Source organism: Pezoporus wallicus, unplaced genomic scaffold, assembly GCF_028554395.1.
Source record: "Pezoporus wallicus isolate ANWC-B61680 ecotype Strahan unplaced genomic scaffold, APGP_CSIRO_Pwel_v1 contig_8693, whole genome shotgun sequence".
In the NCBI taxonomy this organism is placed as follows: Eukaryota; Metazoa; Chordata; class Aves; order Psittaciformes; family Psittacidae; genus Pezoporus; species Pezoporus wallicus.
In genome coordinates this window covers 95239-109047 of record NW_026641814.1, presented here as the reverse complement: position 1 = coordinate 109047, position 13809 = coordinate 95239, and the positions used below count along the sequence as shown (strand labels likewise).

Here is a 13809-nt window from a genome sequence, read left to right as displayed (position 1 = left end):
TAAAAACATTTTTTTTTCCAGCAGCACTTATTTAAATTCATGGAATTGGTCCTTCCATGTCTTCTGCCTTTTTTCTCAGAGGATATTGTACCTATACCTTTGTTTTGTCATCACTTTTGCTGAAGGGAAGATAATTGAATATGGTTATATTCTGGTGAGTATTTAATTTCTGTGCATAAAAGCAGTTGCACAAATAGCAGAAATACCCTGTTGCTACTACTGCCAAAGCCCTGACTTAACATCCTTTTGGTGGGTCTCAAATGACCCATTCAAGTGATGTGCGTGGAAAAAAAGACAATTTTTGCATGTTTGTCCTTCAGAATTCTGTAAGTTGTGTAACAGTGATATTGCTAAAGCATAAGATGCAGATGAGTTCTTTTCAATGCATAGCAGGAGTTAATGTGAAACATTCAGGCATGATATGTCTTTTCTTTAAGATTGTTAGAGAAAAATGGGCTTTAATTAATAGAGTCAGATGTCTGCTATGCAAATGAAGGTAGACTGAGAACCGATGCTTAGACATGCATGTTTGATTTTTGGAAGATGTAGTGCTCTACCTGTTGTGGCTTCTTTTCAAATGGTACATTTGTGTTTGAATATAGTTTCACATACTTAGTTTTTCAGTGGAAAAATTTGTAAGTTAGATTATGAAAAGTGCATTGAATTTTGATAGTAATCAAAAAGAAACAAAATGTTGTATTTCAGAGACTTTTCTTTAACAGATACTTCCAGAGTTCAAACCAATTACGTGTGGCTTTCATTGTTTCCAGACAAACAGTAGTAATCATTCGTCTGTTGCTTAGCCGTCGGTATTTGACTTTTGATTTTGTTTTTGTTTTGTTTTAACTTACTGGGCATTTTGGTGGATGAATGGTAGTTGTATTAAAACCTAAAGTGGAGAAGCCTATTTTCTGAATTGAAATTCATCCAGAACTGTAAGTGCACCATTGAAAAATGTGACCTGAACCTGTCCTTGCATGGAACAGGTCAGTGACAATGTCTAGTAGCTCTGTCTTCTACTAGATCTTCAGTTTGGTGAATATGGACTTTGGGTCTGGTGCTGAGTTTTCCCTTGTTTCTGCTTTTGGAGAACAGTTCACAGTGTTTGTATTGCACCATTCAGTGTTTCAAATGAACAGAAATTTTGCTACAAGGTGGAAACTATATACTTCTGCTGCAACCTCTTGTCATCATCATTTACTGTTATTACATTGGTCACCTCTTTGATTTCTTTAGAAGATGTTGTCCAAAAGAGATCGGGTTCAGTATCTTAGAAAGGAGCCAAGGAATTATTTTGCATTGTTCTTGGAATCCCACATGTGGTAATACTAGTTTTATACTCGCTCATTCCTTTAGGGGAGAAAGAGGTGGTGACTTACTATACAATATTATGGCTCTGGAGCAATAACTGATTTTTTGTTTGTTTGTTTTTCTTCCCCCTTCCTCTCTCATTACATTATTTTTTCGTTTTCTGCTGCTGCCAAGGGTTTATTGCATGATGCTCCTGCTCGTTTATAAAGTGAGACCCTAGTAATCATCAGTGGTTTGGGCATGGTTTTAATCTCTGTATAACTAATTGATGTTGGTATTCTGGGAACCAGATCAGAGATGCTGAGATCAAAGGGTGATTTTTGTCTTTCTGTGTCCTTGTCTGAAAGGAACAGGTTTTAAGTTTCCATTCTTGCTTTATTCTCTTCTGTTTTCTTCCTTCAGTCTTGATGGGCTTTGTATGTTGCATGTATGCACATGTTGCTACTTAAAGTGAAAGCATCTTTCATACCAGACCTGCCTCTTAAGAGATAGACTTTGCTTATCATGGGCTTCAAAAAGCTGGTCTCAATATCAGTACATGCTTCTTATAAGTAATGTAAAAATCTGTAGATCAGCATTTTAATTTTCATATAATTGTATCAAACCTTGTTTAGTGGTTCAGAAGTTTGATTTATTCTTGTAGTTCTGCTTTCTTATTTTTATTGTTGAGAATTCCTTCCAGGTTGCATGTGTTCAATGTATCTTGCATTAAACAATCTTGAAAAACCTGTGAGGAATTTTAATAGTAAATCTTGGAGATGTTATTTTTTCTCATCATCTTCCTGTATAGTATTGTACTGTAATCTTCAAAAGAGTTAATATTAGTACACTGATTCAGTTAGTAGTTCATGTTAAACTGCTCTTTAGTTGTACTGTAATGCAACAGGGCTACTGATTTGACTCCAATCTTATACTGGATACATAGATAAAAGATACTTAAACCCCAAACCAACCAAAACCACCACAACAACAAACCCCATCATACAGTTTGGATAGCACACTGGGATGATAGTCATTGCTCTGACAGGTACTGAGTACAAGTGATGCAGCATTATGGGCATTATGTGAAAGTAAGGGATTTGTGGATGTTTACAGGAAACTTCCATTATAATTTTTTTAAAAAATGTGATTGTGAAGAGACCCTTCTAGAATTAAGAAAAATAATTAATATTTCAGATCCTATAGGGAAAAGTTTGAGGAAGAATTGGTGCAAAAACAGTAATTACATGCAACACACTGCTCTTAACAAAGTAACCTTTGTTAAGTAACCTTCAGACCATCACTCTACAGATGTAGAAACAATGAGAGAAATTAAATAAGGACCGGGTATAGATGAGTGATGGATTTCCATGTAGTTGTTTGTACAAATCAGAATGAAATGCTTTACTAAAAAGTCATTTTCTTTATTGACTGGCTAAATCCTCCATGGATTTTACTTTTCAGCCTTTAGATGAATCAATGAGAAATACTTCTCGTATCAAAAGAATGAGCTGATTTTATTTTTTTCTTTTTTTTTTACTGATTATGAGAATGCAGGTTTATTGCCAACACTGACAGAGTTAGTATTCTGACAACTGGTAGTTTATGTACAAGTGGGTGCAATTTAACTATGGCCGTGGTCTTACCTGACCAAAAGCTGATTCACAACTGTCATCTTAGCTAGCATTCAGCATGCATTTAGTAATAGTAGGCTGCTTTTTTGGAAGTTGGCATGTAAAGTGAACTCATGTCTAAAAGTTTGTATGGATTAGTTCTTAGAAAGCAGACTTCCTATTTAGGTAAGTTGTGTGTGATTATGGTAGAGCTTCAACTAGTAAAAAAAATAAACTAGGAGAAGACTAAGATTTAGGAGCCATGCTCATCATCTGAGCATTACTTAAAGCCTTCTGAATGTGCTGAAACAGTCTAGGGTGGAAATGAAGGGACTCCTTTGTGTACATGTTTTTTTGTAGGTGGAGTTTAAAATAAATACTGTTCCTTAAACGTGTACTGGGCTTAGGTGCTTTTTATCTGCAGCTAAAAAGAGCTTTTGCAATATATTAATCCTCCAAGTCTTCAGAGACCCAGAATTCAAGGCTTATTGTTGCTGGGGAAGAAGGGTAGCTTCTGCTTAAAACAGTAATAAGGAAGTGAAGGGGAGTGAATGGATAGCTTAATTCCAAAGGCATTAGCAACATTTCTCTTGTATCAGGACAGCAGGCTTCATTGTTACTTACATTTTAGGGATTAGGTTGTTTGTTTGTTTGTTTGTTTTTTTTCCTAAATTGTATGCTTGAACGAAGAAGTATTCTGTTTTCTATGGGTTCCTTTTGAAGTCTGACCCTTCATAGTCTGAAAGGGATATCCCACGTCTGTGTGCCAGCTCCAGGCATAGCACCTTGTGACTAAGCAAGAGAAAGAGAATGTGGTAGAGGATGAATGCCCACTCATTGGTATTTGAAGTCATCTGGCAATATAGATGTTATTATATGCTCTTGCCATGTACTTGTAATAGAGTATCTATTTTATTTGCTTTATTCCTAAATTTATCTCCCACCTGGGAATGTTACTTATGTGGGGAAAGCGTCTGTGGAACTGAGTGTAGTAAATTAGTGGTTACTGTTTCTTCTGTTTACTTCCATGCTTGAAGTAAGAGACTAAGTGGCACCATCTTCAAGCTGTATTTTTGGGAACAGGTATTACATATTTCACTGTGTTCCACAGAGCATTCAGGTGGTGACCAGTGCTTGTATCGGCACACTTGGGATACAAGTGATAATGGCAAAGCCATGCTAGGGTGTTTCTCCTCACTCTTGTGCCAAAGATTAATTACCTGGTCATCAGGTCAGACTCTGTGTTCCAGGCTTACAGTATCTAAACTTTTTTCCAAAGTCTGAGAGATAGATTTTTTTTTTCCATTGGGAACAGAGTTTATTGGCAGTTCAGGTTAGAATTGCAACAGCAATCCTGAAAATGCCATTTTGCGAGTGATGTTTTTCCTTCCACAGGGGAGATATATATAAAAAATTATCTTTTCATTTTAGCTTTCATTCTCCTCCTCCTTCCCTCTCCCCCCGCCCCCGCCCCCCCCCCCCCCATTTGTGTGACATCTAAATATACTTTCCTTTTTTAATTTTGGTTTTAGCAATGGATTTCTTTTTTTTTTTCCCTACGTTGCTTTGCATATGTCTTTTTAGACTGATCCTTGAATGCTTACTCTAGGAGATACAGAAATGAACTGGAAATCAGTGTCTTTCTGTTTGGTGTCCTGTTTAAATCTGTGTACAGTCTGTGAAAGACAAAGGCAGTCCCATATTCCTTTCAACATAGCTGGTAGTACCGAAAGAAATAGCATGGACAAAGAAGAAAACAACAGTTACAAGGAAAGTGTAGTATACTTCTTTTTTTTAACCAGTCTGTCTCTGATTTCTTTTATTTTTTTTGTTTGGTTTTTGTTGGTTTTTTTTTTTTTTATATACAAAACTATGGTTTTGCACTGTAGTAAGCATAGCAGGTGGTCTACCAAGGAGATGCTACTGTACTGGATACAGTCATAAATGTTCATCCCCTTTAGGAGTGGGGAGGTAGTGTTATTTATCATATATCTGTCACTTATTATCATGTTATTGAATATTATAGACTATATTGCAACATAATTTAATATACATGAGTTAAAATATCTCTGCCATTTCAAATGTTAATATCTAGAAATGTATTTACCTTATGCTTGTAAGGTAAAGTGCTGATTCTGTAAAGAACCAACATGTCCTTCGGGAAACAACATTTTGCCTTTGTCTTCAGCTATGAAATTCCCCATTGTCACAGGGAGATAACCGAAGAAAAATGCAGGGAACATAAAGTGCTATTCTTCACTATTTGATGGAACCTCTGTTCCATTCAGCTGTGGGATTTTTTTCCCCCATATATATATGTGTGTGCATGTATACATATACATATATATGCATATTCTTCTTGTCATCTTTCAGTCTGCTGTAGAGCTAATAACTGACCCCAGACTTCTACTTAGTAACTATTTGCAAAAGTTCTGTTTTGCTTCTATCTCCTAATTATGATTCTAAATGTCAACCCTATCCCATACCTAGTTGCCAGCTTTCTTGGATCCTACTTCTCATCTCTGATCACTGAAAGAGGCTATTATAGCATATGCTGAGAACCAGAGCGTATACTGAGAACTGTATCTTAATGACCTTCACTCTGTAGCTGACTTTTCTGATGGAGCTCTCAATTTGTATGGTATTTTGTGTGATCTTCCTTACTAGGTTAAGCAAGACTGCTTGATGGCTACTCAAAGTTAAAAGAAATTGCTTTATTGTCTGAATTTATTTCTGCATTCTTCTTCAGTCATTCTAGGAAATAGGTTCCTCCTTTTTATCATCTAGACTACTATATTTTAATGCTACTATTGACATACCAAGAGTAAGAGGAAACCCCTGGGTGAGAAAGAATAATAGACACTTCTAGGTTGGAATGGGAGTCCAACTCCTCCCAAGAGCTGTGAGCTCACAGGGAGAAGGGAAGAATGCAGCAGCTCTGAGGAAAGAGGTTGTGTTTCTGTTCAGAGAAGAAAGGAAGGTGGGAATGAGAGATTAGTGGGATAAGATGAGGGTAGTGGATGCACTAACACTGAGGTCTGCTTTAATCTTATTCCACTTTAAGAGGGACTATTGGAGTATTTGGTAACATTTTACTAGCTGTGTGATAAATGTAGGTATTTCAATATACAATGTGGAGTTTTATATTATCTCAGTATTGTCCTACTTCGATGAGAAACAAACTACAAGATTCTAGCTTAGTGAACTTTCGTCTAATTATACTGGGCCTGTTACATTGGAGGTGAAGAGAGCAAAACCGTATTTCTATTTTGAGCAATGAGCTTATAGGTTTACCCTTGGCTGTACACTTTATCCTGCACAGTTGAATGTTTTGTTTTGTTCTTATTGGTTTCTGAAATGCAGACAGAATCAAAAATATTCATGATTATGTACTTCCTCAGGCAAGTTACGGTAGTTTCAATTTCATACACAGGGAATAAGAATTCTGCCCCCTTATTTTCTACCTCGGTTTGCAGTACTACTTTTCAAAATCTGTATGTTCAAAAAACTTACTCATCCACAATTTCTGTTTTATTTAACTGCAGTCTTTTACCTTTCTTGTGATTAGAAGTTGCTTCTGTTGCTGGGTATTTTGATTTATTTTTTTTTTTCTTCCTTCCTTCCTTCCTTCCTACATGGTTTGTGCATTTCAAGTACAACCTTTTAAACACTGTCCCTCACAAGAAACTATAGATCTTTGCCTACTATACATCTACTGATAATCTAAAGTATGTACTATCTTGAGACATTCCTTCCAAAGAGTAAACTTAGACTTGTTTCAAGGGCAGGTCTGGGAACTGATAAATCTAATATTTGCACGGTCTGGTTGCCCTGGCAAAGACTATCTAGAAGGTACTTCTTGTATTTGTCTTTTACTTAATGGCATGGGTCTAGATGTGAAGGTGGCTAGAATTCAGTATTAAAATTCTGGGAGGTTCTTTTCTTTTATGTTCTCTGGGCTCTTGGTTATTGTCTCTGTGGAAGGTGTATACTGTGATGGTTGGTATTTTTTCTTTTCAACTTCACTTTGGATGGATACAATGTGTTTTGTATGCCAGAATATAATACCTTTTTCTCCCTAAACTGGCAGGAGACTCTGTATTACAGAAATAGAAAAGAAAGACAGCATGGTATGTCTACATTGTGTGCATTTTTCAATCCTCTAAAACGCTAGTCTTGGAGAGACAGGAAACTTCTTGCCACTGAAATGATATTCTGTAACTTGTATTTGTCTTCTGAATTACAGGAGCCACCCCAGTAGTCTTTGTACCGTGTGCAAGAATGCTCAGTCCCTTTCCAGGATATGTAATTTGGAAGGATTACAAGATGCAAAACAATGTTTCATATTCCCCAAGATCTATTTTTCTGGCAATAGATTTTATATTTGTACCAGGCCCTGCAGTACATATTACTGTTCAGATTTAGGATGTCAAATATTTCCTAGATCTGATCCACATTTTTGTTTTGTTTTTATTTTTGTTTTAATTTACTGGTGTGACTGTACTTTGAAGTCACTATAACTTAATATACTGCTACAAATCTATCGCAATGAAGTTGCACTCTATAGTTTTTCTTTTTCCTATATTAGTATAAATGCTATTTTATCTTAACGTGTATTCATGCTGGGATTTTCTTTAAGTATGCAGGTGTAGTCTATGTAATGTCAGTATTACATGCAGCTAGAGTGTTTATCACTCTACCCTAGGAAAGCTGCAGTTTATTTCCATGACTACATGAAAGATCTGAATGAGATCCATAATGCCCCACTTCATTCCCCACGCTGGAAGGTGCTCATCTGTCCCAGTGAGACTTGTTACTGAAAGCATGGTTATGCAGACTTAAGAGTTTTGGTACTGATGCTTCTGTCTCATAAAGTAGAAGGGAAAAAAGGAGCATTTTGTGGTCTGAGCTTGATAAGGAACAGTTCAAATATACAGTTTAGAATATTCCCTGTATGAGTTTACTTTAAATCTGTTTCTACAATCAGTAGCTCCAGGAGATTGTTACCTTGCATAAACCAGAGGTTTTTTCTATTTTGCATATAAAAAATAGTTATCTGTCAAATTCACTGTCTCCTGCCAGTTACTATAGATGATGTACTTAATTATGGTTGCAAATGATCATCTGTGTGGCTTGCTGTACCAGAGCTATTCCTTCTCTTGCTGATTATCGTATGTCACACTTGTACTGTAGTATGCACCTGATGACTACAATGGCCTTATTCAGCTGAGCGATCAAGCAAGGAGTGTGTTACAAGCACCGAAAGAGTGGGTCTGTTTGTAATTCTTTGTAACTTCTGAAGAAGGTAAGATCATCCGGCAAAAGCTGCTTCTCCAGTGTTGAATGGGAAGGGAAAGAAGGGCTTAGTGGTAAAGTTCTTGTTTATGACTTACTCCCCTTCTTAGCTTGCACTGGGATTCTTGCTTTAATCGTTCTGCTTTTGTCCTGTCAAAAAAATCAACTAACCTAAGGAAGTAGGCCAATTGTGATCTGTAGGTGATGGGATAGTAGTGGTGGAGGTAGTGTGATTGCCTTGTTCTGCGTAGATGACGTGTTAAATTTACGGAAGGATTTATTAGTCCTTGATCTGTATGTGAATCTTTCTGTACAATATTTTTAGCATAGCAGATGCTGACTTTATTTTTTTTTTCTGGATAGGGCTACAAAGCACGCACAAGTATGCATGTGAAAAGCCCTCAAACCTCTGACTTTCTTTCCTGTATCATACAGCCTCTGTTTCTTGGTCTCTCTGATACAATGTAAACTCATTCTTTTCTTTTGGGAGAAGCTTCTTTGGTGTAGTGGCTTTCTAATGCAACTGACTAAATTTGCTAATGGTAAGTTTCCCTGCTTTTTTGGTACTAATGCATAATTAAAAAAAAAAATTAGTATGAAAATTCTCAAAAGAGAATCTGGAATTTATGATGTGTCAGTACTATTCTACTCAAAATGCTACTGACCAGTTACTACTTATGTTTTTTTTTTTCCTTAAAAAAAAATAAAATCCAAAACCAAACTCCCCCCCCCCAAAAAAAAACCATCAAATACCAACAAGAACAAGACAAAACAACAACAAAAAAAAACCCACACAAAACTTTGAGTACAAAAAAATGACAATTAGATATTGGGCCTTGATAGAGTTATCTTCATATACTCACCATCACTTCTGCTTTTTTCAAATGAGTTGTTCTCTCATGGTACTATTAGATGTGTTAGGGAGAAGATACTGAGGCTGCATAAACTGGTGGCATACAGAACACCCATTATTACTCTGAGATTTTCTATGTTTATGTGACCTTAGGCAATCTGTTTGGCACTCTTGTTTTACTCAGAGTAACTGGAAAATAAATCGGTAGCATAGCAGGTTGTACACTGCATGAGATGAAAACAATCTTTGACTAGAAAACAATTCATGGAGTAGTTCATCCTGAATTCTAAGCAGTCCTCAGTAGTATCACACAGGGCTTTATTTTACGTTAAGTAGGTTGCTTGCAGAACATGTAGGCTTCTCTACTTTCTATGGAACTCTTATGATGTGAATTTCCAAATCCTGATATTGGTTTTACACCAATGCTCATATTTGAACTACTTTTTAAAGCTCTCCTCTGTGCCTACAGGTCCAAATGTGCTCCATATTTGTTTTCAGCTGACTCTAAACTGCAATATTTAACTTATGTCCAGGACTGATGGTAAATGACTCAATATGGATTAACAGCAAAGAGCTGGTTGAAAGCAGACCATATTTTAGCTCAGATTTATGGCTCAACCCAAACTGTGTGCAACTTTCTTACTGAGCACAGTGTTATTCTGAAATAAACCAAGATTAATTCCAAACCTGAACTAGGCTTCAGGCATGGTGTGTTTTACGTCTGAATTTCTTTCTGCATGCTATTTCCTGATTAACTTTGGTTCTGTGAGAAGAAATTATTGGAAATCTGCACTCTCTTATACCTGCTTTTAGTTTCTGAAGTGTACTGTTGCTTATATCTTAAGAATACTTCTAATGCCTGACAAGTGTTTGGGTGGCATGTGCTTGCTTTATTTTCTTATCTTTGGATGTAAAGCTGCTCAGAAAGTGCTATGGGGGGTAATAACTAAGAAGTCTGATATTTCTTTGCAGTATACCTGGCATGCATATATTCTATAAAAAGTTTAACCCTTAAATTTTTTAACCTTTTATAAACTCATGAAGACATATGTCACATGAACTTAACTTGGTTTGGGTTATTACGCATAAAACTGTTTGTTTTTTCAGTATGTGTTTTGTTTGGTGCTGATTTCTCCAGCAAACTAACCTTGTATTCTGAACTTCTGATCCTTCAACCTTTGGTTTTGAAACTTCAGAGATCTATTTCTATCCAAATAGGGTTTCCAAACTTAACTTGGAAGGAGTTCCAGCATGTTATAAGAAATAGCTGCCTACACTGGTGCCATAGGGTAGATGGATGTCTTCTTTAAACTCAAAATTTTGGAACTGTCTTTTAAGAATTCATGAGGGCAAATGCACTTCAAAGTAAATCAACTCCAAATACTAAATAATCTCTTGCTATCCTGCTTTTTTCCTAGCCTTGTTAAAATTACAGCAAAGACCTATTTAATTCAGTTGGTCTGCACCAAAATTTACTTTGTTTTGTGGAACCATTTCTCTTGTACTCTATACCTGTGTTAAGTTACATAATCATAGAATAGAATCATAGAATAGTTAGGGTTGGAAAGGACCTTAAGATCATCTAGTTCCAACCCCCCTGCCATGGGCAGGGATGCCTCACATTAAACCATGTCACCCAAGCCTTTGTCCAACCTGGTCTTGAACACAGCCAGGGATGGATCATTCACAACCTCCCTGGGCAACCTATTCCAGTGCCTCACCACCCTAACAGGAAAAAATTTCTTCCTTATATCCAATCTAAACTTCCCATGTTTAAGTTTGAACCCGTTACCCCTTGTCCTGTCACTACAGTACCTAATGAAAAGTCCCTCCCCAGCATCCCTACAGGGATCTACCTGGTCTTGCACAAGTCCAGGTAGATGACATCAGCTGCTCTACCCCTGTCCATCAGTTCTGTAGCCCCATCATAGAAGGCCACCAAATTGGTCAGGCAGGATTCCCCCTTAGTGAAGCCGTGCTGGCTGTCACCAAGCACCTTGTTGATTTTCATGTGCCTTAGCATGCCTTCCAGGAGAATCTGCTCCAAGATTTTGCCAGGCACAGAGGTGAGACTGACTGGTCTGTAATTCCCCCGGTCATCCATTTTCCCCTGCTTGACAATGGGGGTTATATTTCCCTTTTTCCAGTCATCGGGAACTTCACCTGACTGCCATGATTTCTCAAATCTGATGGCCAGCGGCTTAGCAACTTCATTTGCCAGCTCTTTCAGGACCCGTGGATGGATTTCATCAGGACCCATAGACTTGTGCACGTTCAGGTTTTTAAGATGGTCTCGAACCAGATCCTCTCCTACAGTGGGCCCAAGGTCTTCATTCTCACAGTGCCTGCATCTGCATTCCAAGACTTGGGTGGTGTGGTCAGAGCCTTTGGCAGTGAAGACTGAGGCAAAGAAGTCATTCAGAACCTCAGCCTTCTCCAAATCCAGGGTAGCCATCTCTCCCGAGAGCTTCCTGAGGGGGCCTGTGTTTTCCATAGTCTGTTTTTTTATTTGCTATGTACCTGTAGAATCCCTTCCTGTTATCCTTAACATCCCTAGCCAAGTTTAATTCTAACTGGGCCTTAGCTTTCCTAACCTGGTCCCTAGCTTTCCAGACAACATCCCTGTACTCTTCCCAGGCCGCCTGTCCTTGCTTCCACTTTTTATAAGCCTCTTTTTTGATTTCTTGCTCCATTTACTCTTTATTAACATGAAGTCCTTATTTTCTTATCAACCATTAATCTGAATTACTTTTCTAGCAAAATCTTTGCATGGAATTAAGTCTACAACATTGTGGTCAGCACAGCAGCAGAGTAAGAGCTGCTGCTGTTTGCCAAACTGAAAGTGGAATTCTTTGGTCCCTTCTTCCCATTCTCACATCCACAATCTTTATGCAATAGACACAGCAGTGGAGTGAACCAGATGCACAGCATTAGCAACTGCATTTCCAGGTGTGGTCTCTGGTCTTAATAGGTTTTATTCTTTTGTGCTCTTGTACCACTGCAGCTCCACCCAGATTCCATCCTCATGCTTCACGACTTTAGTGGCCAGCCCAGAGCAGAGGCACTCGTGAATTTTCCAAGCCTGGATCTAGCTACGAAAGCAGTAGCTGAGAAGAAAGGACAGCTTCTGGGAAGCCACTATGTAGAACTGTTTCTGGTCTAATTAAACTCTTTTTTGGGGATATAAAAAGAATGTCACGCTAAACACTGTGCCTTTTGCAAAATAAGTTTTCCCTAGCCACCCAGGCAGCACCAAATATGCCTTTTCAGCATAACAGAGTGGGGTTTGTCCTGTGTTTAATTTGAAAAATGGCTTATCCTATGCCAAAGATAAAAGTGAAACAAAAAATTATGCAGTTAATTTACTTAATTTCTTATGTGCTTATGTGAAAATAAGCAAACCCATTCTTGGCATCTAGTTAATTCTGAAGACAATCTAATAGCACTTCAGCTATTGTAGCTGTGAGAGAAACCTGTTTGGTAACATTTGAAGTGGAAAGCGAAGCTTGAGTCATTCAGATACTTCTGTGTGTAGTTTTTGAGCTTAAACTTGATAAAGTGTCTGGGTTTTGTAGAGTTTAAATGTCTCTAGAAAGTTTTTTTGGAGTGCACAGCTTTCCCAGTTTGAAGCCTAGATCATACTGATTTGTTATTGACTGAAAAATACCAGGATGCTGGACCCCAAATGCAATTGTGTTTTCTTATGTTTCAATTAGATATTGTTTTGCAAAAGCCATATTTGTCTTGCCAAAGTACTGCTGCCAATGTGTTAAGCAAGAAAATAAACTCACTAAAAGCAGGAAAGTCCTTCCTGCTCACCCATAAATCCCTGCCCCAGCCCCAGAATTTTTATCTCTACAGGACAAAAATGGCACATAAACCTGAGTACTAATAAGTTATATTTTTTATTTAAGCATAACAGCTTTCAGATACTGTATTAAATATTTTGCTGTAGTTTATGTGCATGCAATTTGTTTACATCTTTACCTACTTTATTTGTATTTTATGAAACAACAAGACGTGTTGAAATCTACATCCTGTAGTGCATGCTTCCTTCTTTCTCTCTGTATGTGTACGTACATTAGATAGAAGTAATTTTTTGTCATGTAGCATGTGTTTAAAAAAAGACATCTACTGTAGAAGCACTAAATGACTTCAGTTTTACTGTGCCTTACTTCAAAAACCATTCCAAGTGCAATACCAGCAAAAAGCAAAATGTAATCAAACGTGTTGTGACATGTTCATGGATGTCTGAATTGATCTTTCTGTTAGTGTACAGTTTGAGTTGCACTTAATGGAATGATGTATGCTTCTTTATATTACAACAAATAAAAGAGATTCTTATGATGTATACTGGCTTATGTTTTAATATATTTTAATGCAGTATCATTGTTTGATAAATAAACTTTTACTAATTTTTCTCCTAGATTGTGGTAAGCATATGTACATTATGAGAGTGGGTTATGATTTTTTTTTTTTTTACACATGCTAGTAAGCCAGAAAAAGGCATGATACATATTTCTCTTGTAGGGGAACACTTCTTAGGCAATGTGATGTAACAACTGATCTACTAAAAGCACTTAGTCTTTTTACAGCTCTTGCATTGTTTATACGTGCTCCGCTCCTTCCTTGGCAGGTTGGGTGAGCTGAACTAGGGCTGGAATGGAGCACCTCCAGTAACACACCAGCCATGTTCACATGTACACATTCCCCATGCTCTTTGAGCACCTTCATGCACACAGTGGTCATGGGTTAGTT

At 37.4% G+C, this 13809-nt stretch overlaps 1 protein-coding gene across 4 annotated transcripts in view; it reads left to right on the top strand.

Moving 5' to 3' along the window:
• Positions 1–13402, top strand: part of ESRP2 (epithelial splicing regulatory protein 2) — a 46827-nt gene extending 33425 nt beyond the window's left edge. For 3 of the 4 annotated variants that reach the window (XM_057425414.1, XM_057425415.1, XM_057425413.1), the window contains 2 exons: positions 8097–8208; positions 12056–13402. In XM_057425414.1, coding sequence (XP_057281397.1) covers positions 8097–8186 — 90 coding nt within the window. In that variant the 3' untranslated portion in view covers positions 8187–8208; positions 12056–13402. The remainder of the gene's footprint in view (positions 1–8096; positions 8209–12055) is intronic. The other variant, XM_057425416.1, reaches the window with a different exon arrangement.
• The last annotated feature ends 407 nt before the right edge of the window (positions 13403–13809 follow it).